Source organism: Strongylocentrotus purpuratus, unplaced genomic scaffold, assembly GCF_000002235.5.
Source record: "Strongylocentrotus purpuratus isolate Spur 01 unplaced genomic scaffold, Spur_5.0 spur5_scaffold_14, whole genome shotgun sequence".
Lineage (NCBI taxonomy): Eukaryota > Metazoa > Echinodermata > Echinoidea > Camarodonta > Strongylocentrotidae > Strongylocentrotus > Strongylocentrotus purpuratus.
The window spans coordinates 2,375,905-2,400,619 of record NW_022145599.1 but is presented as its reverse complement, the minus strand read 5'-3'; the positions used below and the strand labels follow the sequence as shown (position 1 = coordinate 2,400,619).

At 38.8% G+C, this 24,715-nt stretch overlaps 2 protein-coding genes across 2 annotated transcripts in view; one reads left to right on the top strand and one right to left on the bottom strand.

The window, feature by feature from the left end:
* LOC583176 overlaps positions 1 to 24,715 on the bottom strand; it is a 63,315-nt gene that overhangs the window by 23,592 nt on the left and 15,008 nt on the right. Inside the window, exons 4-27 of the mRNA XM_030983961.1 lie at positions 22,777 to 22,899; positions 22,159 to 22,269; positions 21,358 to 21,648; positions 20,523 to 20,564; positions 19,807 to 19,967; positions 17,639 to 17,809; positions 16,627 to 16,771; positions 16,150 to 16,322; positions 14,524 to 14,661; positions 13,898 to 14,042; positions 13,519 to 13,706; positions 12,530 to 12,697; positions 11,498 to 11,645; positions 10,698 to 11,090; positions 10,011 to 10,133; positions 9,387 to 9,556; positions 8,440 to 8,590; positions 7,827 to 7,989; positions 6,801 to 7,042; positions 5,996 to 6,361; positions 4,933 to 5,373; positions 4,353 to 4,571; positions 3,341 to 3,425; positions 2,698 to 2,846 (exon numbers count right to left, since the gene is read on the bottom strand). Coding sequence (XP_030839821.1) covers positions 2,698 to 2,846; positions 3,341 to 3,425; positions 4,353 to 4,571; positions 4,933 to 5,373; positions 5,996 to 6,361; positions 6,801 to 7,042; positions 7,827 to 7,989; positions 8,440 to 8,590; positions 9,387 to 9,556; positions 10,011 to 10,133; positions 10,698 to 11,090; positions 11,498 to 11,645; positions 12,530 to 12,697; positions 13,519 to 13,706; positions 13,898 to 14,042; positions 14,524 to 14,661; positions 16,150 to 16,322; positions 16,627 to 16,771; positions 17,639 to 17,809; positions 19,807 to 19,967; positions 20,523 to 20,564; positions 21,358 to 21,648; positions 22,159 to 22,269; positions 22,777 to 22,899 — 4,506 coding nt within the window. The remainder of the gene's footprint in view (positions 1 to 2,697; positions 2,847 to 3,340; positions 3,426 to 4,352; positions 4,572 to 4,932; positions 5,374 to 5,995; positions 6,362 to 6,800; positions 7,043 to 7,826; positions 7,990 to 8,439; positions 8,591 to 9,386; positions 9,557 to 10,010; positions 10,134 to 10,697; positions 11,091 to 11,497; positions 11,646 to 12,529; positions 12,698 to 13,518; positions 13,707 to 13,897; positions 14,043 to 14,523; positions 14,662 to 16,149; positions 16,323 to 16,626; positions 16,772 to 17,638; positions 17,810 to 19,806; positions 19,968 to 20,522; positions 20,565 to 21,357; positions 21,649 to 22,158; positions 22,270 to 22,776; positions 22,900 to 24,715) is intronic.
* On the top strand, positions 623 to 1,923 carry LOC583193 (forkhead box protein E3). The gene has a single exon (XM_003725336.3). The coding sequence runs from the start codon at positions 704 to 706 to the stop codon at positions 1,694 to 1,696; it is 993 nt and encodes a 330-aa protein (XP_003725384.1). The 5' UTR covers positions 623 to 703; the 3' UTR covers positions 1,697 to 1,923.

Here is a 24,715-nt window from a genome sequence, read left to right as displayed (position 1 = left end):
TAAGTGGAATCTCTCAAAGCCAAGATCATTCTGAATGCGAAAGATTCTCTTCTTCTGGTTAGGATGAAATGAAGAGAAGCTTATTAATGAAGTGCTAATGACGGACGGGATGGATTGTTTTTTCGAGGAAAGGAAACTGGTCTTTCTTTGCCAATACTGGTGAAAGGCAGGGTAATTACAACGCCTTCATCAATGCCCTGTCATTATGGCCTTTCTCCGAAGTTTGAATTGCTAATAATGCTCTAAGAAAGCTGACTTCGTGAAAGAATATAATGGTCACCCCTGGATTAACACACCCTGTTGTCAGTGGCTTCAATTGTCCGATGTTTAGACCAATAACAATAGTGCGTGCCGGGAAGCCCCGCCTATCAATGAATACGTCACGATCATCCACTGACGAGTGATTAGTGATTGACATCCCGTTGTCAGGTTGAAGGGCTAAAGGTCATTGTCTTGGTCATGACTGGCAGTCCTGCTTAACCAGCAACCGAGTAGAGATTATTGTTTGTCTACAATGTCCATTGATGCCCTAATCATCAACATGAATGTAGCACATTAGGCGATGATCTCTCCTACTGGATGATTGATGTGAAGGGTTTAGGTTGGGGCTATAAGTACGAGGGGTGTCCTAAACGGGAAGACATTTCCATTTTGCTCAGGCTAACGACGACACATCAAACGCCTCTCGTTCCAACATTTCATCATGACTTTATTCAGCATTGAAAACCTTGCCCAGAGTGACAGTAAGCCTCAACGTTACAGCCCCGAGATACGATACCATCCTAAGATGAAGGTTCTCGTTCAGCAAGAAGAACAGACTGGTGAAAGACCATCTAGCACTGAAAGCAGCATTGAAGCTCTGAGTCCATCAGACAACGCCAGCTCAGGAGCTTCATCAATCTGTGATAGCCCGCCATCAACGAAGAAACCTCCTCATTCATACATTGCCCTGATTGCTATGGCTATCATCAACTCACAAGACAAGCACCTTTTGCTCTGTGACATCTATGAATACATCATGAAACGCTTCCCGTTCTTCAAAGATAACGAAAGGAGCTGGAGGAACAGTATTCGTCACAATCTCTCCCTCAACGAGTGCTTCATCAAGGCTGGACGTAGCGGAGACGGCAGAGGACATTTCTGGGCAATCCATCCCGCTAACCTTGAAGACTTCGCCCGTGGTGATTACAGGAGACGGCAAGCTCGTCGCCGAGCACGATCAGTCAGTTATTCTCCCTACGCCTACCCGTCAGCCATCCCGAGCCCTATCCACCCCGGCTACATCCCGATGACGTATGCTCATTATCCTGATATGATCTCCAAGTCACAGCTAGCCATGCTACCCGGGATGCATCCAATCCCCTTGAATACAACACCATATCACCCAGCCAGTGCTGCCTTTTTCACCCCACCTACTATTCCATCAAGTCATCCGTACTGTTTTCCTGCTGCAGTTCCTGCGACATATCGACCTGATGTTGCTGAGAAGATACCCCTCACTATCCCGAGCTCAGCATACTCCAATCCGATGACATCTACCCTGAGTTCATCTACTACCACCAGCGATGCAGCCGGGTACCGCATCGCTCATCGTGTCAATCCTACTTTCCTGTGTCCTCCTTACTCCAAGCCATCATCACCGCCATCCATGATACCCTCTTCATCTCCGGCCTGGTCTTCAGTAGGATCATGCTAGCCAAGTGAATGATGACGACAAACTCTTGAACTTTGACAATCAAAGAGGCATGTGCACTCTTCATTGAGACTATCCGTTCAAATCATTCACTACTGTTTATTGCTGATGTTTCAAAAATATCTCGTAAATATCTCATGTCATACATATGTATTTTCTATATTCGTTTATTTTTCGTAATGTTGTACGACAACTGCGTTTTCTGAAAAACAAGATTCTCAACAAACAAATTTTCTCGCAGTTTTCTGTGTTTCATTGATCGATGCTCGTAAAGTTTCTTTAGTTGTTTAATGTCGTGTTGATCTGATGTTGATCAGTGCAAATCTGTGATGTGAAAGTGTTATTGGGAAAGAGCGGTCTGTGACAGTGAAAGTGTTATTAGATGGGAGCAATTGAGCAATTTGCATTCAGAGCGCGCATGAATATAATTAATTCCTCGATACATGAGCCATGTGCCTTATACGGCTTGTATACCATTATCCCTCTTCTCTTCTTTCTTTCTTTTTTCTCTCTCTCTCTTTCTCTCGAAATTCCTATCTCTCTCTCTCTTTCTCTCCTTTACCTTCACATTTCTTCTATAAAACTTCTCAACTTCTTCAATGAGTATATAACTTCAATTACATCTTCCCATTCTCACACTCTTTCTAATCTTTACTCGATCTGTTTTGGGGCGGTCTTTTCTCTATCAATCTCTTTCACTAAAGTCGCCCGCAATTCCCTCTACCAATTTATTTCTCCATTTTTTTCTCTCAATATCTTTCACTATCTCTCCATCAGTAGTGGTTCTAGGCTAAACCCATCCCCTCCCAACATAATATTCTTGATCATGAATTTAAGTGAGGAACATGGAGAAAATGTAGGCAGGAAACCCAAGATGAATGTGAAAGTATTCTTTTACAACTGCGCCTGCTTTTTATCTTTCAAAATTTTCTTTTTCTCGAATCGCCCCATCTTATTTTTCTCGCAACATGTAACTTGGATCTTTTATAAAAAGATTATATTACCTTCAGCCATTTGATAACAAATGAACTGATTTGCTTCACGTGATGCACATGATATGTCATGCCAATTAGCTGAAGATTGCAGGTTGTCCAATTTGATCATCGTACAATCTTCTTCCTCATGGCCATTCGGTTGAGAGTCTTCTTGAGGACTGGACGATAATGTATTTTAAAGAATAAGAGACAAGACCTTATACAGTTTTATGAGTTAACACATATTTCAAACCCTTTTACCACTTAAAGAGGGGAATATATTTTTAAAAATACGGTTTTTCGGGGGAGGGGCGTATCCCTAAAAACAATGAGGGCGGATCCTTCTTTAAATGGGAGTCAGTCAATTAAGGTAGCCCTCCCCCCGCACAAAAATGAACATTTCTAGAAAAGTATTTCTGCTTTAAAGCCTTGTCTGATATACCAATGGCTTTCATCAGTGGAATCTAATTCTATGGTTGCTTTCGTTCATTGTCCAGTATGTGCCTTCATCTTGTCCTTTCAGTTTCTGTTCCTTAGTCCTGGTCTTAGTCTTCTCATCCTCTTGTTTTGCTCACTATTTCCTTTTGTTTTATTTTCGATCCATTTTGTCTTGTTCTTGAAGTTTCGTTGAACGTTATATTGTTCTCATAATACTGACCAGTAGTATCTTTACCTGTTTGCTATATACCAGTCTGCATAACTTAGAGGACCTCCATCTTCCCATCTAAAGTGTCCTTCCTTCGCACTATCTGTCAAACCTAGTACAAAGAAAAATGCAGAAAAATTCAAATTTAGTAAGAAATTAGCCAATCATTCAAGCAAATAAACAACTTTCTTAATCCTAATTATTTTCAAATTGAATCAGAGGTCTAGAAACCATAATCGGTAGAAAGCTTTTAACTTGCTCCCGTCAACTTATTTTCTTAGACATGTTAAACAGCAGAATTGACCTTTCTACCTATTCCCGATTTCATTCGCGAATATCTATGTCTTTCCCGTGATCCACATTATCTCTGATTCATTCTCTTCGTCTCTGAACATCGTGATATTTCTCCATCTTTTTCTGTCTCTCTATATTTTTCTCACTCCTTCTCTCTCACTCTCTCCTTGGATGTCCATCTCTGTTTAAGTAAATATTCTACTGGTTTTCCTCCTACAGATTTGCGCACACTCTCTCAATAGTCTATACTAAACAGATCCAGCGATGGACCTATTAAGTATTAAAGAACGAACTCTTTGCAGTGGTGTACTGATGAACTATGGGAGGGCATTTCAAGACATTGTCTTACTAAGGAGCCCGAAAAGACAGGTGAATACAGGTGAATAGATATAAAAGAAAGATTTGTTACTATTATTATTATAGCAATTACTTTCGAAAATTCACCCTACCACGATTACAATGGCCCTGTGCGTCGCCTACCAACGCGAGCATGGCAATGGCGTATTATGTTATCCAAACACGATTCCACGGGACATAATGTACAATACGGTATCCTTTGTTAATGTTTTTATTCAATTTATTTACTCATTAACACCACATGAAATACACGTACAAATGCAAAAAGTCTAAAATTTCAAACATCATGACAATAAAGACAATTAAAGCTTGGTTCTAAAATTGTTATTAAAATTGTCCTTGAGTTGATTTTCGAGAATAGTTGCGATCTCGTTAAAATCAGTGTTACCAATATAAGTATTCATGCTGTTGCCGGTAAACCATGATGACGTCAGCATGTAGTGGATGAAATTCATCTCTTTGGCGGTTGTAATGCTAACAAGAAAGGCGCCAATATCTCGACACATCTTCGAGGCATCGTTCCATCGAATCGTCCGGTTGAGTGAGGTAAACTGAAAGCATTTACTTCCAAAGAGTTCCCAACCCTCGGGACAGGTGTACTCTGCTTCTGAATACAAACAAGGAGACAATCGAACTTGTTATACAATAATTTGGCAAAAGAACTAATTATTGCTAACTGTAATTGTTAAACGAGATACGTAAGACTGATTTTGATTCCTGGAAAGAAAGGAAATATGCATTAATTATTTTGTGAATAATAATTTGGGTCCATATTCATGCTTATGGAAGAAAAAAGTAATTGCGGTATGGTCAATTGCCAGCAAGATAAACAGTGGAGAATACTGCCCAACACCAAAATATAAATGATAAACCATTGTTTAGCCTCGACTCGGACACAAATCGTTCTTATATTTCATAAATTGGAAGAGAGTCATAGGAAGATGGAGTGAACCAAAGAAGTGTGTTACCTGTACCTCCTGCTGTTGAGTCTACATCTAGCTCGGTGTAGGTGGCACGGTACTCGGCGTAGAATCCACCCCCTTCGAGATCATCATCTGAAACAAACTCAATGACTACGACATTCAGGCTGCTTCGGACGTCATTGGAGGGTGGGTTTGCATTGCAGAAACGTCCCAAGACTGATGGCTGAGAATCTTCATCACTGACCCCATCATAGGCGATCAAGTAGTCTGTTTGAGTACACTCCTGGTCATTGGTGTCGGAGACGACATCGAAGAGTGTAAACGTTATGGTCACGAAGGAGCCTTCAGGTGTGACGATATTCCATCGGCATTGTGAATTGGGCGCGTAAGGAAAGGGGTAGTTGACGGAGACAAACACAGCGGCAGAAAGGGTGCAGTACTCCACACCCGAACAAGTATCGCGACCAAATCCACAGCCTCCTAATTCTAGGGGTAAAAAGGGGTATCGAAAACTTTATTCACACTATTAAAATAGGTTACCACCTGCAGAAGTGGCGCTCTCGAGGGGTGCCGGAGGGGGGGGGGTGGAGGTGGCACATGAGGGGGCACAGTACCCCCCCCCCCCCACCATCACTTAAAATAACCCCAAAGTGCCTCTTTTACTTTGGCAAGTGTACCTTTCCCCGTTTAATAAGTGCTCTTTTTCCTTCTCATACGTCCCCCTTTTCGTTTCTCACAAGTTCCTCTTTCACTCCCAAAGGCGACCCATCACAAATGGCTGTATTATTGAGGAATTTCAAATTTGATTTGAAAAAAAGTATATATATATATATATATACATAATGAATGCATATCACGTCTGGTGGATCTACACTGAGCAAGACCAAAATATTGGATAATTTGGGTTTCCCATCTATGCATAAATAATGCTGGATAAGAACTTTAAAGTTACATATTCGTGCAGGCGATAACGGCCAGAATAATACGAGGTGGTGGTTGCCTGGGCAATTGTGGCAGTTACAAATATTCAGCATTCAACAAAAGGGTTAGGCTTTAGCTCTTTCCCTACCAGGAAAGCCGATTTTCTTTCATAGCGACCGGAACGTACCTGTTGTGTTGTAGACAAGATTGAACCCAGTTGATTTGCCCGCTAACCCCGTGTCCAAGTCGACGATGACCGTAGATGAGTTGGATATGATGAGAGGCTGGGTCTTATTTCCACACAGTGCGCGTTTCAGGATACCGGTTGGTGTACGTACTGACACACGATTAATACAGTTCGCAGAGTCACTCTCGATGTCGAAGTCGTCGAAATGAAGAGAGATGTAGCGATCAGATCGAACAGTAATGTTATACTCACAGCTGGTGAATGGTGGAATAATAGACGGGAAATCATTGGTCTGGATTGAGCCTGATGGTCCGTGATAGCTGACTGTCTTACCGCATACAGCATTGCAATCTATCACATCGCAATCTACAACGAGACGAAAGAATGAAAGGCTCTATAAATCAAAAAGTTTGAAACTGTATGGAGAAATGCTTAACGATATAGGGAGCATTTATCTTCATTGTTTGGTATAGCGCTCTCTAATGATTTACAGACGTGGACAAAATGCTACAGGTGAAGCGATCGAGCAGGGCCAGGGGAGTCATTGGAGAGCGCGGTTAATTTTATCTTCCCGCTTCCATTCTTACGATACATTTATATTCAGTAATCGAATTTTACCGTGCCGTATCTAGTATTTGTTCGCATGCTCTCTCTATCTCTCTCTTTGAATCATGTCAAATTTATTGGAAACATTTCATCTCGGGATATTAATGATTTTGATTGATCAAGGAGTAACTCCTTAGGCGTATATTAACGCTTGTGTTAACGCGGACATATTATTTATCACACGTCACATTCGACTTACCGACCATGTCATAAGTGGCTTCAAAGCCGAGTTCATTGGGCATGTTTGCAGTCAACGGCCACATAGAGAGTTCAATGAAAACGACGTTGGACTTGCTAAAGACCTCAATGTCGTAAATTTCACCGCAATATCGACCTCGTGTGATGTGACTTGTGTTACCAAAGACGTCGTTTATATCGAGGGCATCTTGGCATCGTGATTTGGACAGGTCTTGCCGTAAATTTACCCTTATGATTCTCAGTCTACATTCAAAGTGAAAAAGAGGGTATCATAGTCGTTCTGAATAATAATGGTATTCTAATTTAAATGACGAATTGATAAAAACAGTAATAACATCAATCGATAAGTGATTACGATCATCAACAGATTCCAATTTACCTAAATTAATTGGTAAACAATAATACGCTGTTTACCTGGAAGAATTATTACGACAACAAAGGTGATGATAATAGTGATAATATTGTAAATAATATTACTAATAAGGATAACATTAAAGGGCAATAATAATATTTACAAAAACAATAATAATGTTATCAATGCTAATAACAATGAGAACAATACTAATGATAATAATAATAATAATAATACTAAAAATATCTATAATAATGATAATAATAATATCAATACAAATAATAATGATAATAATAATAATGATAACAATAATAATAATGATGAATGATATTTTGGTAGAAAAGGAAATATATATTGTATCGAATGAATGATAGAATAATACACCAGTTTACAGTTGTATCAGTGCGCATGCGCAGACATGGGCGCTATTCTAAATGGTGAGTAAACAAAGCCAATGACCTAGAGGTCATGTATTTATGCGTAAGTTAAGATTGCGCCCATGCAAATGATGATGATATCACTGACTGCGCGCTGCGTTGTGCGCGCATATCATCATTTGCATGGGCGCAATCTTAATTTACGCATAAATACCACTGACCTCTGGGTCATTGGCTTTGTTTACTCACCATTTAAAATGGCGCACACAACTGTAAACTGGTGTATTTGCTAACTTACCTGATATTCATACTATCAGGCCCCTTGATCAGAAAGTTACATGTTGATTGCTGGTTGTAGAGTGGAGGGTAACTGAACGCTTGTATGTGACCTACTGAAGCTGATGTCACGTGTGATGTGACGTCATCAGACCAAATATCATGGCAATGAAGATCAGCATATTCTAAATTTAAGAAAATTCAAGTTTTATTTCATCAGGTTATAACAAGCAGGCGATCTTAGAAAAGTCGGGATAAAAATCAGATGATCGAAAGAGTGATTGTGTCACAGAAATAAAGTCTCATCTATGGGTTCCAACTTGAGTTTAGAAGTGACATTAAAGGGAAGGTTGGTCCATTTTATTGATGTGTCCAAATATGGAAATCATGCCATTTCGCTGCCGAGTCAAAGATATTTCATCACCTATTATCCAAGTTCTGGACATAGATTGACACTTGACATCAAATGTTTTATTTCACTTCATATTTTGATATGACCTACATAGATGTGGTTCTTAACGTATGGGTAAATTCGATTGAGATTGCCCATCTATATCCGTGTATGGGCATGTACATTTATGTGCAGTCATATATATATATATATATATCTTTTTGTTTGCATCTAATCAACCTACCTCGCTCACAGATGAATGTTTTCTGATCATTACAGTCAGACGATTCGATTGTAATCTTAGTCGTGTTCCATATGATTGAAGGGCAGAGCTCATCTACGGCAGAAAGATCGTCTTCTACCCAAATATCACTTACATTTGCCTCATTCAAAGCCTGTAAAAGTATCATTACAAAACGAAAATTATTACCGTGATATAATCTGTGATATGTGCTAGTGTTTCCCTATACCTAAAGAGCATATTATATCACCAAAGGTGGATAATGACTTTGTCATGATTTCTTCGTACATCTTTTCGGTACTTCATATTTTGTGGATCAATCCAGTCACCCCGTTCGTCATATAATCTATAATTGTAACATATATATAGTTCAAATCAATAAAATTCCACTCACTGACCTTGTAATGTCACCAGAGATTTAATTTTGTTTTAAAAGACATACTAGTTCGTTTGCATTTAATGACGTCATGATCTAACAAATCAGGATGATAGAACTGTTAACCCGGAAAAATGAATGTAATCAAACTGGCATAATGTCAATTTCGATAATAATCAAGGCTTCTTATACATGTTAGGTGGCTACCGTTTACATGAATATAAATGTTCATACCTGCATTTTGCATCCTTGTCTAATCAATATAATGAGCGTTTTGGGCAATTTAAGAAAAAAAAAAGATAATTAATATCCACTCCGGACAACTCCGAAAAGCACATCACCAAACACCGGAATATGGGCAGTTGCCACCAAATCCAAAATTCAGCGGAAAGTACCCAATAATTTTACCCCTTTAATTCACACTTTCTACAAAGTGGGTTTTGTAAAAATCACTCTTTTAGCATTGGGTGAACATTTTGCTGTTGAATATTGCCTTTACTTTGGATATAGGAAATAGTTATAATTTATTTATTTTTTTAAGAAGAAGATATTTCAGTTTCATTTGAAGTGTTACCTCCATAAAGAAAACGTCACTGGCATTCGGTAGACGACTCTGAATTGCCATGCAATGATTGGTAGCTTCTGACCACGTGATCTCTTCAGAATCCATGACGACGAAGCAAGAGGATCCTTTATTGAGGACAGTGCTGTTCGTAGGATTCGTGATGTCAATTGCGCATATATCTATGCGAGGGATTAGGAAAGAGTGAGAGAATTTGCTTGATCAGTCGTGTTTGATTTATCATTAATTAGTGTACACGATATGCCAACAACTCGCCTACATCATATGATGTATCTTTTGACCTGTTTCCCATAAAGTTGACGAAGTTGTATGAAAACAAGGATTGTCCCAAGGTCGAATATATGGCTTGCTACATTTCGATTTAAAATTAAGATCGGCCTTAGCCTACTCAGTGAGTGAAATACGAATTAACAAGGCAATGGGTTAGGGGAGGGTGCGGAAGAGAAATTAATCAGTTTCGTTTGTATTTTTCTCCATTCTCTTTCATCCTCCCCTCTTCTCTCCCTTTGCTTTTCTACCCCCCCCCCCCTCATCTCTCTTTGATCACATGTAATTGGGGGGGGGGGGTGTGCCCCTGAAGCCACTAGTTCCTAATCCACTGCTAATCGTACTAACCAACACACTGTCGACGGGACGGATCCAAGCGGTAACCTTCTGGGCATGCGCAGTGATAACTACCCTCATCATTCACACAGTCATGTGAGCACCCATGTTCACTGCTTAGACACTCATCGATATCTACACAAATGGAAATAAAACAGATGAAAATATAGACGTATGAAACCTTTCAATACTAATTAGGCTATTTAGCGACATTTATACATAATGTTGCAAGCCATTCAGGGAGCAATGCACGATGCCCATGTGGCCTTTCAGTAGACGTTTATGATGCTTACTCTAGAATGTCTCACAAACTAACAATTAATAATAAGTTTTTAAGTGTTTTACATTAGAATTATTATCATCATTTTAGTCCCGACGTCGGATTCGATGGCTATTCTGCACATAATAGTGAAAACTCTTCTATCCCTCGGGAGAATTTCTGCGAGGCCCCAGTTCACAAGCGCACACGTGTTAATCCAAACACATCAACGGAACTCATTTATTAAACCGTGGATGGAGAGAAGCAATGTAGATAAAAAAATATTTTGTTTAAGGAAATAAGTGTCTGCTAATATCGAACCCATGGCCGTCACATCTGCAGTCAAGGGTTTTAACCACTCGACTACGACTCCTCTAACCCTTTTTTAAAATTTTGTTTGAGATTTTTTTTAATAGTTTGAACTACCCATGGCCGCTTACCTATTTCACAGAGAGTCCCACGCAGAATAACACTCTGGCATTCATACTGTGTCCATTTAAAACTTGCAAGTCCGTCAAGAGCCACACAGAGAGGACTGTTAACTAACAGATCATTCGAGAATTGGTCATATATGACGGGAGTACCGTCATCCCACATCCAGTCTTCCTCGCCTTCTTTCGTAGCTCCTAGTGTCAGCTGCGTCTTGCTTTCGAACACGAGATCAGACCGATGATCTAATAGTACATCTTGGATGCTGGATGACTTCACCGTAGCTCTCTTGCTGTCTTCAGCAAAGATATCACTACACGCTCCTTCTGCCGTGCTGCTTACAGATGCGTAGCATTTCCCGTCATATAACAACACTTTCTCGGAGTCACATACCCTACCAGTGCCTAGAAAGATTAGAAACGTCTATCATTCATATCATAAAGACGTTTTACAAGTTATTCTACTCAAAGCTTTTAAAACGTTATCAATGAAAATAATCAAAGCACATCGGTTTTATGCAATTCTTGGAGACTTATCCTACAGCTTTGGAATTACCGAATAACTTGTGATGTAAGCTGTCTTGAACATGCAATAGACTGGTTACCCCCTCCTGATAGTGAAGTAGTTATCTACTTTCTTCTAATAATAATTCAATTTCTTGGGATTTGTGTCTCGAATATATATTTTCATAAATTTGTTAAATGTAGCTAGGTTACACATCGCATTAAAACATGATAACAGATCCCGTACTCGCTAAATCCATGTCAAAATCTGCATGTTTTAAAGAGAGTCTAAGGAGTTCAACGTTTACCTAACAATGGGCATCCGACGATCTCAGCTCGCATTCTTATACGTCTGCTATACCATTCATACGGCATGATACGAACACGTCTTGTGACGATTGGCCGGTCAAGAGTGTTCCTGGCTTCAGTATTCTGATCGCTGTTACCGGGTAGAATCTGAAATTAATTATCCCAACTTTTAAATTGTACAGAATCTTTTCTGTGGGTTTGTTATAATTTGTAACGAATGTAGGCATTCACACGATTCCCTCTCTCTAACGGTATTCAAATTTCGGTAAATATGGCGCAGCTAGAAGCAGCCGAAATGCGTTGCATTTGGCACACTGACGAATGAAACAACGGCAAAGACATCCTGAGCTGAGATACATTTTTTACAATTTGAATTGTACTTGTTAAAAGGCACCACAAGCTTTTCTACCACCCTAACCCAATATCATTTAGTACCCGTTGCTAAGTCAGGCATAGACAGGTATGTAAAAGTGGGGTGGGGGACGGAGGTGGGGTGGTGTAAGTTTATTTTTGTAAAGGAATCCAATTTTTAAAAACCATTTAGTTACTTGTTGACATATTAAAAAGGGAACAGGTGGATTGACGACAAGAAAAAAAATGGCGGGTATTACCAGAATACATATACTTAAATATAGTTTTGGGAATTGTTTAAAGCCACACTGTCCAACTTGTAGCTACTTGCTCTCTCTATATAGAAAGCAATGCATAATCGGTGACCATTGGTCCCCCATGATCCTCTTTTTCTTATGTTAATTGAGAGTTGAGTTGATGAGATAACCACCTGTCCAGTGACTTTGCAGGGTAGTCTAATCCCTCCTATAAACTAGGACAGATAAGCTTTAACACAATCATGGCAGAAACAACTTAATCAAACTGACAGTAAGAATGCTTGGATCCATACACAGAAAAGATCAACATACCCTCTTTGTCATCTTTACAGTAATACATTTGAAATCCAAGGAGAATTATTAGACGTCCGTGTATCTCCGGGCATTATACATTTCAGAAAAGAAATAAAAATAAATATTTACACTTTGATTGCCTTCGATGTCCTGGTAATAGAGCCATTCCTCTGATACGTTGGTGCTCCTGATGCTCCAGAAAGCTAAGCGATAAGAGACAACCCAATCCAACTCAGATTGTAAGCCAGCACCTTGTGTGATAATACCTGTAACCGTGTGTAGCTCTACTAGATCCACCTAAAGACAGTTAAGTTTTAAAAAAATGGGACTTACCCCAATTATTTTCTCTTGCTTTTATTATTTACTTGTTCTATGCCTTCATGGATATTTTACGAATGGATGATTTTGTGAGATGCGACATGTACGCTATAGATATAATTCCATCCAATAAATGAAAACAATAACTGGATACAATTAACCAATGGTGATAACTGATGATTCTTGCTGGTATCAGAAAGGGAACACAACTAGAGTGGAGGGGGAGAAAGAGAGGGGGGTGAAGGGATAGCAAGAAAAAAGAGAGAGAGAAAATTGATCTCACAAAATTTAAACCGGAAAGTCAAAGGCCTATATAATCTCACTTGGATTGCTTTGACGGTACAGTGTTCAAATCTTTTTTTGCTTTCAGGGTATTCTCTTAAAGGCATCGTTTAACAATGTTGAATCTGAGATGCATGGCCCTACGTATTATCAGTGTCTGTCATATCGTGTAATATTGAAGCCCTAAAATAATTGCGCTTCAAAATGATCAAGAAGTGCCTAAAAAAAATATTAAAAAATCTTTGAGTGACCGGTTTTTACCATACTCGTTTTACCCAGTAGACTGTAGTGCTATGAAAACCTTTAGGAAAACGCAACATTTGATTTCGATTTCCAATCATCAATATCTTGATAATCAGACAGGTAATCGGCTTGTTAAAGTCATGTGCGGTTCCTGACTGACCTAAAGGTTTATAATTAACATTGCAGCATGAGCTAAATCCAGAATTCTGTTTCAGAATCTGAGACAAAGTTACCCAATCCCTTTAAGAATATCGAATGTAACAAATGTAGATCACCTGAAGCCATTCGTTCAGTCCTAGTTCACCACTTGGTTCCCAGAACGGTACGGGTTGCTCTGGAGGTAGGGAAGCCATTTCTACGTGTAGTCGTCCATTGTATGGAGGATATCTGTAGCGGAAGGAACTGGCTTCTATGGCTTCATTGGGGATTTTATAAGACTCCATTCCAAGTCTGTGATTACAAACTGATAAAGAAATGGAAAGTGAAAGTCTTTTAAATAATGATCAATTTAGACTTTTTTGTTTGAAATTTTTCAAATCGATTGTGGCAAAACAAAGTTTTCAACCAACCTGATGCCATGGTATCGTAGGCCTTATTATTAATATGTAGTAAATAATGATCAGAACTAATCAAATAAATCAGATGATGACCTACCCCTGTTCTGGCATCCGATAAACTCAAGACGGAGGCAGATATCACGATACCACGTGACCGGATGAACTCTTACATTAAGGGTCACAAAGGGTGGATCCAGGTCATTGCGTACAAGAGTTGTCATGTCCCTGTTACCTTCAAAAACCTGCAAAATAAAAAAGATTATGAACAGGAACTACATAGGCAGGAGTAATATGGAAATGAAGGAATGGATTCTTCATCTACTAACATCTGAACGATCAAACAAATCATGCTAATGGCATACTTAATCTCGGGCGAATTGAAATATTTCAGTACATATATTTATTGATGTAACCTTTGAGAAATTAAAGAATCTCGTTTTAATTATTGCTTGCCAAATAGGAAAGATGTGTGATAATTCACTTGCTTGTTTGGGGTATGGGCTATTGTAAACTTAAGATTGTATTCAGAGAAAATTTGTTCTGCAGAACATTCAAATCTACTGGGTAAAACAGTTGTGACGAAATCGGTTACGTTTTAAAAATAACATCATGCCAACAAAAAAAGAATTGAATGAACTTATATACAATGTAGTTTACATACACCGATTTAAAAAAAATATATATAGTAGTTTTTCATTTCATTTAGCAAATTAATATTCTTACCACGACTGACCCATTGTCATGGCGATATGTCACGAGGTGTTGGCTGTATGAGATGGTGTAAGACTCCACCCATGCTTCCGTGTCTAGACATCCCTGAGTGACCACGCCCTGGAGAAACTTCTCACTGTCGAAGTTGATCTACGTGAAAAAGAAGGAAAGAAATTATATGTTATATCGTTATCCTACATTTGTAATAGCGCCTACAGCCATACAATAGTAGCTGCGACCATGAAAATAATAATAATAATTATAATTATAATAGCCTACTCCAAATGTTATTAAACCGAAACGGAAATTATTTTTGCCCAATATTGATCGTGAGCCCGGCAGCCACTGAGCAGCGCCAGATCGACGTTGCTCTATCCCTTATTGTTTAACGCCAAACAAGGTAGCAACAACTCCCATCTTTTAACGTCTTTTGGTATGACGCGGACGCTCTACTGACTGAGCCAACACTCCGGTGTCTCGGAATCTCGGAATATGCAGCTCTGATTGAATCTGATATATATTTTCCAAACGGTAATAGAAAATCGGTCGATTTTAGTCGAGAAACAATGTTATGAAGCTAAAGTAATATCAATCTTGAGAGGGAGTTATACAACATAAAGAGTTTATTATTCACAATTTCATCACTTTAGATTCGATTTCAACCGCGACAACGATCACGGAATATTGTAGGATCGCATGTGCTTCCAATACGTTAATTTGAACAAATTCTTGACCCCCATACTAAAACTTTGTAATACCTTTAAGGAAATATTTTTGACGCATTATGAGAGGTTGACTTCGAACGGACAATGGTGATGGTACAGTGATATGTGCAAACATCATGTTATATTAATGGCGCTTGCCTTAAATTTCCTTCTCATTAGTGTAGGTAATAACACAAGCAAATATAACGCATCTTGTGCAATGAGCATAACAAGTAACATTGGTCAGCTAGGAGAGGGGTCGAGTGGAGGAAGAGAAGTTGAGAGGAAAGTTAGAGGAGAGGTGTCGTATTCGAGTGGTTTAAGCACTTTACTTGAATTCAAAGGTCACGGGTTCGATCCCCGACACGGCACTTATGTATGTGTGTGTGCGTGTGTGTGTGTGTGTGTGTGTTATTGGGTTTTTTGCAGACGTGTATCAATCAGATCTGATTATTTACGTCTGGGGACCGACCTTTAAACGTCACTATCCGAAAGACGTGACTCAGTTTCGAACCTGCGTCCTCGGCTGAATCAGTTTGTAACTTCCACTTTTAGCTGGATTACAGGCGCACGCCACAACGCCTAGTTGTGTTCTTTGGCAAGGCATTAATCTACATTTGCCACTCCAAACCCAGGAGAGAATTTGGGATTTGGTAGGATGACGAGAGCATTTTCGGTAGTAATTGCCGTTTGGTATGAATGCTCCCCAGATAGTGGAAATGGTGCACAGTGTGCGTGAATGAATCCAATGACCGGGGTAATAATATCTGTAAAGCGCTCGGAGACGGTATTCCGTATTAAGCGCTATATAAATCAAAATTATTATTATTATTATTTAGGAGGAGGAGGAAGCAGGATGTGGGATGTGTGTAGTTGTGATCGTGGGAAGGGGGGGGGGGGGTGTTTTTCAGAAGATCCAGTCATACTTCATTACCTGTATCCATTGATCTGTCGATGATTGTGCTGGGATCCACCCATATCCGACTTGTTGTATGTATCCTACCCTGGCTGATGATGGAGGATGGAGCGCATCACCGTTCCAGGATGATGCCTCTATCTGGTTGTCATGAATACGATTTATGCTTAGTCCCATTGTTTCATCACAGTCTAATACCAGTAAAAAAAATTAAATACATGTGTTCCTTCAATCAAATAGAGAAATGTATATACATGTATCAGAAATGGTTTTACTAGTGGTCTGGCAAACATAGTGTTCTGACTAAAACGAATATGTTTATTTGACTCTGAATATACATGTCTCCCCTCCCCCCCCCCCCTCTCTTTCTCCCTCTCTCTCCCCCCCCCCCCTCTCTCTCTCTCTCTCTTTCTCTCTCTCTCTCTCTCTCTCTCTCTCTCTCTCTCTCTATATATATATATATATCTTTGTCTTTCGTTCATTAGATACCCGTACCATTGTCTAGACAGCCGATGATCCCGACAGAGAGACATATCTTGTTTCGCCAGGTCTCGGGTAGTATTCGTAGACAACTCACTCGGGTAGGTGTAGGGAGGAAAATCGTCGTGTTGCAGCTGGCTTCTGAGTTGGCGAAAAATTCCTGAAAATAAAATAAAATAAAAGGAAATAAAGATTTCAAGGAATTCAGGTTACAGCCTTCAGAGAAATATTAATGAATTCCTTACTGAAGAAAAAATGTTTGTCTTCTTATAATTACTCCTCATAAAATTGTGTGTTTCTTTGTTCTAAAATTAAGGATACAACAAGATATCTACATAGTGATTGTAAAATTCAAAACATTCATAAAGCATATAATAGGAACAGAAAAGGCCAGATGGGATTATTTACGATTTTCTATTTCCTCGCTCCAAAAGCAAGAGATATTTCAAACCAAGAAGTTACTAACTTCTTGCTCAAACTGTATAATGATCAGCCTTGATGTGGAGAAAAAATACATTGAGACACCTGTTTGTCCAAGTTTCTGACAATAATTATAAGAACACTGAAGAAAAAAAAAACAGCTCATACAAATGTCAAGACAAAAAAATAATAATTAAAGAAAAATTTAGAAAAGTGTATCTTTTTTTTTCCAAATTCGTTTGGCTCGTTTAAGTTTCTTTAACTGTATACGTCATCAGCAGTGTAATGGTCACAATCTCTTGTTATAGTCTAATTGCTGTTTCAACTACCTGTTGAGTACATTATGGTAATTAAGGTTACCTAAATAGAATAATTATTAAATGATAACGCTGCCGGTGTTTTTCTTCATGAAGGCATGCATGTGAAGCTGGAGTCAATGACCCTGAGCTATAGCATGCTTGAGCGCGTTGAGTGCAACTGAATGACGACCAGGCGTGTTACCTTGGATACCTAAAACCATTTACCCTACCTCCAAGCGATCTCACACATATAATGTTCTTACTAAATTATGTACTACATACAAAAGAAATAACGAAGACTGACTCACTATAGGTTGACGTGGGTCATCACCTTGGTAATCTAAATGATTCCACCAGTACTCCCCATCTAAGCTGTAGTCCACTTTAAATGAGTTAACCCAGCATCCCTCTCCATCCATCATCTCCTTGTTGCCACGGGTAACGAGACCAGTGATGAGGACACGCTCGCTGTAGCACACCTTGTATGGAACAGAATCATGCGTAAAAGTTTATATAGTCTACTGTATAATACATAGAAATTAATCGTTATATCGCTTTCTATAGGTTATCACGCCCAATTTTATCAGAGTTGCATTCGAATTCATGAAAAGGCGTTCTTTGAGCATTCAATTTCGTTTTATATCATTCCTTTAAAATTTTATATCATCCAAGAGAGAAATCCATTCAATTTCGCGCCAGCTGGATAGACGTTCAATTTCGTCTTTAATACCGATTTCAATTTCACATATAGGCACACACCTTCGAACTTTGAAGGTTCGAATTGAATTAACATAAACAAGTTCTGTAGTTCTATGTTATTCTTACCGTAATATGTTCACGTCATATTTCCTTTTCACTGTTTTTAATTATATAATTTCATTTTCATTTTTACAGTTTCATAATGTAATTTTAATCATATTTGATATACTTCGTTTCTTTCTAATCTTCTCTTCCAGTTTCACTTGATCCCTAGCAGTATGGATATAACACTTACAGAATGGTTATAACTTTTTTTTTTTTGCTTTTGCTTTTGCTTTTGCTTCGATGACGGTTTTTCAGAGGAATGAGATATTTCAATATAAGGCAAAGGTCCCATTTCAAGGTACATAAAGTTTGCATAATTTATTCAAACAGATGCAGATTGCAAAGAGGATAAACAGTATTTTTTAGAAGAAAGACTGCACAAATGCTATAAATGCTTGCCTATTCGTAAATTTGAATACCTTAACGTTCATCAGGGCGGTGCAGGTGCGAATTTAAATGCATTTACGTGCGCCTTTTACACGTTTATGTGAAGAAGAAAAAATCATGAATTCGCATGCTAATACAATTAATTTGAATGCACTAGTTAGCTCTTTTAATGTTGATTTCGGTGATCCTTCAAATTTGCTTGAAATTGAATGATCGCATCGTTAAATCGGATCAGGGACGTGATAGAGAAGGACTGGAATCAAGCCGCTCTCCTTTGACCCCATGCTCCAAGCCGCCGAAAAGTTATGCGCTAATCTGCAACTGTTGACCAGGTGGTGAGATAAAAGAGCGCATGAAATTTCAGGAGTTAGAATTCCTACATCAGAAAATGGTATCACTGCAACTGTTCGCTGTCCCTTCCAATGATTTCTCATCCATTGTTGAATGTGTAAAGAGTAGAACAAGCGAACACAAACTTGCGTACTTTCATCCTTTTTTAAACTTGAAAAATACAAAAAACACGCGAAAACACGCATTAGCAAACTTAATGTTATTGAAGATTGTAAATCATGGATCAAATAACGGGACATTAAAGCATGCACAAATTAGCGCATCATCCTAAAATATTGAGTTTTTGACAGGATGTAATTTTTCAATTACCAACTCTGGCACACAAATTAAAGGAAGGACGGAGTTTTAAATTTGAAAATTTGTTTGATGCACTATTCCCAATAAAATCCCCATATAAAGTTTTTGATTTACACTGAAATTTTGCCGGTAATTTAATATCTTGTAATAAATGTAAAACTGGTGCCTGGCTTCCGAAAGTCCCCGCAGTGGAAGCGCGGTTCGGAGCATGGAACTTCAAAGCCAAGTGGAATGTTACACATCCCATTGTTACGCTTTAGAACTCAAGAATGCGTTTGAATAAATTACAAGAGTTTCGCCTCCTTTTCTTTCACCTCCCTGATCGGATGCAGCGTTCACAAAATTTGGCGGGAAAACCTACATGTATATTATAATTTAAATAATACTCAAGGAATTATATTTCAGAAATCTATGGTGTCATATAACTTATGTTTCACCAGATATTTCTTTGCTAACATTGGGTGTGTGTCCACACAATGCTGTGATTTATCATCTTCATCATCGTTATCATCAACATCATCATCATTTTCATCATCAACATCATCATCATTTTCATCATCGACGTCGTCGCCATCATCATCATCGCCACCATCCTTATCATTATCAGAATAAAACATGGAGTGATCGTATATTTTACCTGCCACCATTCTCCAGTCACGTCATCAGCTGGAATCCAGGCTAGGACACTTTGCACATCGGTTTGGTTTGGGTGATGACCGTCCATATAACTGGACGCAGAGAAGCTCGCATTGATTCTGCCATTATTCAGCAAGATACTCAGGGGCAAAGGGCATTCAGCTAAGAGTCGAGGAATAAAAACCGACCGAGCTAATGAAATAGTTCCAAATTTATAAATGATTCAACCCAATTAAAATAACAAACAATATAAGTTACTGAAGCATTGATCCTGAAAGACATAATGTAGTTGAATTACCCCCCCCCCCCCAAACAAAAAAAAAGAAAAAAAGAAGAGGGAGTAAACGTTTCATTTTGCCACGGTGGGTCCCCCCCCCCCCCTCAATAATTCTGGAACTATGATTTTAATGAAATAGCAAGTAAATTACTGCACATCTGGCATTTCAGGTAAGAAATCATCATTATAGGCATAGTGGCCGTTAAAACCCATACAGAGGATATCAAAAAGGAACAACCTCTTACCTAACATTTGGTATAATGGTAAAAAGTACTCTATTTACTGTCTAATGATACCTCGGAGTCGTATTCATATATTTGATGTCACATATTATTCCATACACATTTCAAGACATTTAATATTATTAACTACCTTCCACGGTTTGTATATGGTATTCAAACAATAACATTAAATAATTATATAACTTCGAGCTTTTTCACCTGCCGAAAGCTTCGTAAAATCTGGCAGGAAAGCATCGCATACTGTAAAAAAAAAAGAGAAAAGCAGTAAATGTCACTACTATGATTAACGATGAACTAATTGATATTTACACATGGTGATGTTGAAAAAGAGAGGCAAGCAGAAAGAGACAATAGAGATATACAGGGTGAGTCAGAAAAATGTCCCACTTTCTATAAGTTGTATTGTTTGAAGTTTGACTTTTCAATCATGGGTTTCATGATAAAAATTATGTCTTGGTAGAGTTATCCTCCCAGTACATTTAGGTACCATTTTCATTTGAATCCCTTCACGCATGATGGAACATCAGACAATCTTTACAAGACTGCCATATTTCACTTGCGCCAACCTACTGGGTGAGGAATAAAACAGTGCATTGAGCAAAGACAGTCAGACAGACAGACACACAACGCACACGCACACACGCACACACACGCACACACTGACACACATACACTCACACAGATGTGTAAAAGAGAACATTTATATTGAATTAATAGTCTGATATGGAATTGTTAATTTTTGGTATGAATAGCAAACCCAGAATTTCTTCATTAAAGAAGATTACAGCTCCTTCAGAGTGACCGTTAATGTCGATCTTTACAAAACCAATAGTTGTTGCTGCATCCCTGTACTGGGTATGCCCAGTGTGAATTTATAAATCTATTCACAGCTTTCAATATTTCAACAGTGAGACTACCATGCTCTCATTAAAAAAAAGAAAGAAGATAAATACGCTCTAGTTTGGCTTCTCGGGGCATATATACATCAGTCAGACTGTAATTCATTCAAGACGCATCCTAGAGGCTTACTTACTTTTGTCAATTCGAGTGTACAGTCCATGATGTTTATTATAAATATCCGGGTTTGGTTGGGTCCTTGCTAGATTTAGAGTGTATATGCTTTGGGCTGATAAGGTACATCTTCGGATGTTGTAGGTATGCACATCACGGAACTTGACAGAGAGACACGAGAACGATTCCTCTTCTAGACACTGGAGGGCGCACTCCTCTGCCGTTATATTGGAGTCCTCAATGATGCGACTGTCGTAATAGCCGAAACGCGCATAGTGCGTCAGCTGAAAGTGGGACAGGGCACCGAGGGTACCTGTGACGGGTAACAACGTGGTGGAGTGATATGTCAAAAATTTACAAAAAAAGTATTTCAATAACCCCCCCCCCAAAAAAAAAAACATCTCGCTCTCGCTCTCTCTCTCTCTCTCTCTCTCTCTCTCTATCTTTCCCTCTTCCTCCCTGTCTCTCTCTCTCTCTCTCTTTTCCCTTTCCTCTCTCCCTCCCCCCCCCCCCCCCCCTCTCTCTCTCTCTCTCTAAAACCATGAAGAACTAAGGATATGCTAATTGATCGAAAACATGTTTATTTTGTGGACTCTCTCGATGAGACGTCATCGATTGATTCTTTACCCTATTTATCTTAATCTATTTCATTTATTTGTATGTTTGTTTGTGTGGGTTTTTTTTTTGGGGGGGGGGGCGGTTCTTGAGAATATTTGGATGGCTAAACGAATAAAAACAGACAAATTATTCCAATTAGAGTTTATCATAATTATGTTCAAAATGATCATTTACTATATATATCATAATTGCATTGTCTACTTACACTCGTCTATCTGACAGAAATCTGACAAGATTTCGCTGCTGTTTGGACTCTGGTAATAACACCATGGCCTATCACGTCCGTCCGGGTTGCGGCAAAAATTCTCATCCAACCCTAGCTCCATGAGAGGAAATCAGATTTTGTCATTTCACCAAGTGAGCATGGTTAATATTTATATGCCAAAGTGAGTAATGTTAATTAATTGATCCCAAAGAGATGTGATAATCAATAAAAGCTTTTAGGTAGCAATGATTTCATTGTGATCGTGGTATCTACGTGTTAATTGTACGAAACCAGATAGATGATTATCACCAATGTTCATTGTTCAATGACATTCCTTAAAAGTACCAAGGGCTATGACAAATTAGGTCGTGGTCACGAGATTCTTTGTGGTATTGGCACACACCCCCACCCTTAAACAAATTTAAAAGTGATAAATTAGGTGGTTTCATATCAAAGTATGTACCCGGACCTGTTTTCTCGTAACGGTTGTAGCTATATCATGATCATACAATCCTCTTTATATAACTTGTCCGGAAAATCTGGCGTTTGAATCGAGTCCTTATAGATTTATTAAGCTACAATCTTCAATATTCTTCTCTTTTGCTGACAAGATCATACCTGATACAGGATCCAAAGTGATATTAATCCCTTTCTCCCAGTCGATACAGAGGTAGCCAGACTCAGTGTAGTGACCATACCATCGGTAATCTTCACCGGTACCGTTCCTGCAACCAGCATGTGCTGCGGGAGGGACATGATCATAATCATGAAAGTAGTAAGGATGATGATGATGATGATGATGATGATGATGATGATGATGGTGATGATATTATTGTCATTATTATTATTATTATCAGGCACGGATCCAGCAATTTCTTGCCGGGGGGGGGGGGGGGGGCACACGGGGGGGGGGGGGGGGCACACATATATATATATATATATTTTTTGTTAGTCCCCAAAAATCGCAACGACTCAGCCAGCCGCTGAATAAGCGGGGGAGGGGGGGGGGGGGGGGGGGGGGGGGGGTAAGAGGACACTTTTTTTTTTTTTTTTTTTTTTGGTCCCCAAAAAATCGCAGGGGGGGAGAGTAAGAGGATTTTTTTTTTTTTTTTTTTTTTTTTTTTTTTTTTTTTTTTTTTGGTCATGAAATTTTTGCAATTTGACATTTTGCTCCGTTGGGGGGGGGGGGGGGGGGGGGGGGGGGGGGGGGTAAGTTCACCTTTTTAGTTCAGCCATTGGCATTTTTTTTTTTTTAAATAAAGATTTTAATAAATTTTTTGTGGCCGGGGGGGGGGGGGGGACACGCCTCTGTTTTCAGTACATTTTGGGCGAATTTAGTGGTGATTTTAACATATTTTGTTTTGGCCGGAGGGAGGCACGTGCCCCCTGTGCCCCCCTGGATTCGCCACTGATTATTGTTACTACTATTGTTATCACCATTATTATTAAGGATAATTATGATACAAATAATAATTAGTAATAATATCAATGATGATAATGATAGTGAGGATAATATCCATGAAAACAATACTACTAATAATGATAACGATCTAAAAAAAAAAAAAAAAATTGTGAGAACGAAGAGGTGTACTAACTAAAGCAAGGCTCGACCGCGTTCAAACTTGATGACGAACAACTTTGGCTTAGCGAAATCCGAAAAAGGGGGGTTTGGAATTAAGGGGAAATGGGATTAAAGGAAAGGTGCAGAGGTATGGCAATGTGTGAGGAACAAAAAAAAATACTCACCCGACTATCCCTATATGAGACGAGTCGACAAGATGCCCTCACGATGTCCTTACGAAGGGGAAAATGGACACACGAAAATGAACCTTCGCAAGGTCTTTCGGCACTTTTTGTCATGCCAAAGATTTTGCCACCGCTCATGAAGTTGAGCCTGAGCCTGAGAAACTCCACCAGTGGTCATACGATGACTTAAGATGCTCTCACGAATCACCCAATGTTTTTACGATCAGAGCCGACTTTGAACATTTCCTTTATCGTGTATCCACCTGGTGTCACTTTCAGGACAGTGTGAAGCAGGCATTGAGAATGTCATTGAACTTTACTTTAAAGGTTATTATTTTCAGTTGGCCAAACCAGTAAAATGGAACCTGATATGGAAAAGTGTTAGTTATGGGATATACGGGTATGTTTTCTCTGTACTTTGCGAGAAAAAATATGGCTTTTACTATCCTTGGATTATTCGAAGTAATTGAGATATAAAAAAATCGACATATAATACTGGGTAACTAAAAAGGAATTACAATGTACGGAGTATAAACAAAGTGTTTCGAGAAAGTCGTAGATACGGAAAACAACATAAACAATATATCAAAAGTATGCAATATCTAATGTTATATCTCTAAGATAAACGGGCATGTTTGTCAGTCTCGACTAGCACATGTGCTATTATCTTGCCCCTTTTACCAAACCAATAATATATGTAAACACACTGTATGAAATGTATAACTGTATTGCTGTTGGTAAATAGGTCAATCAATCAAAGCAAATCAATATATATCAATAAAGTGTGTTCTTAATTATTGTTTAGTAATTT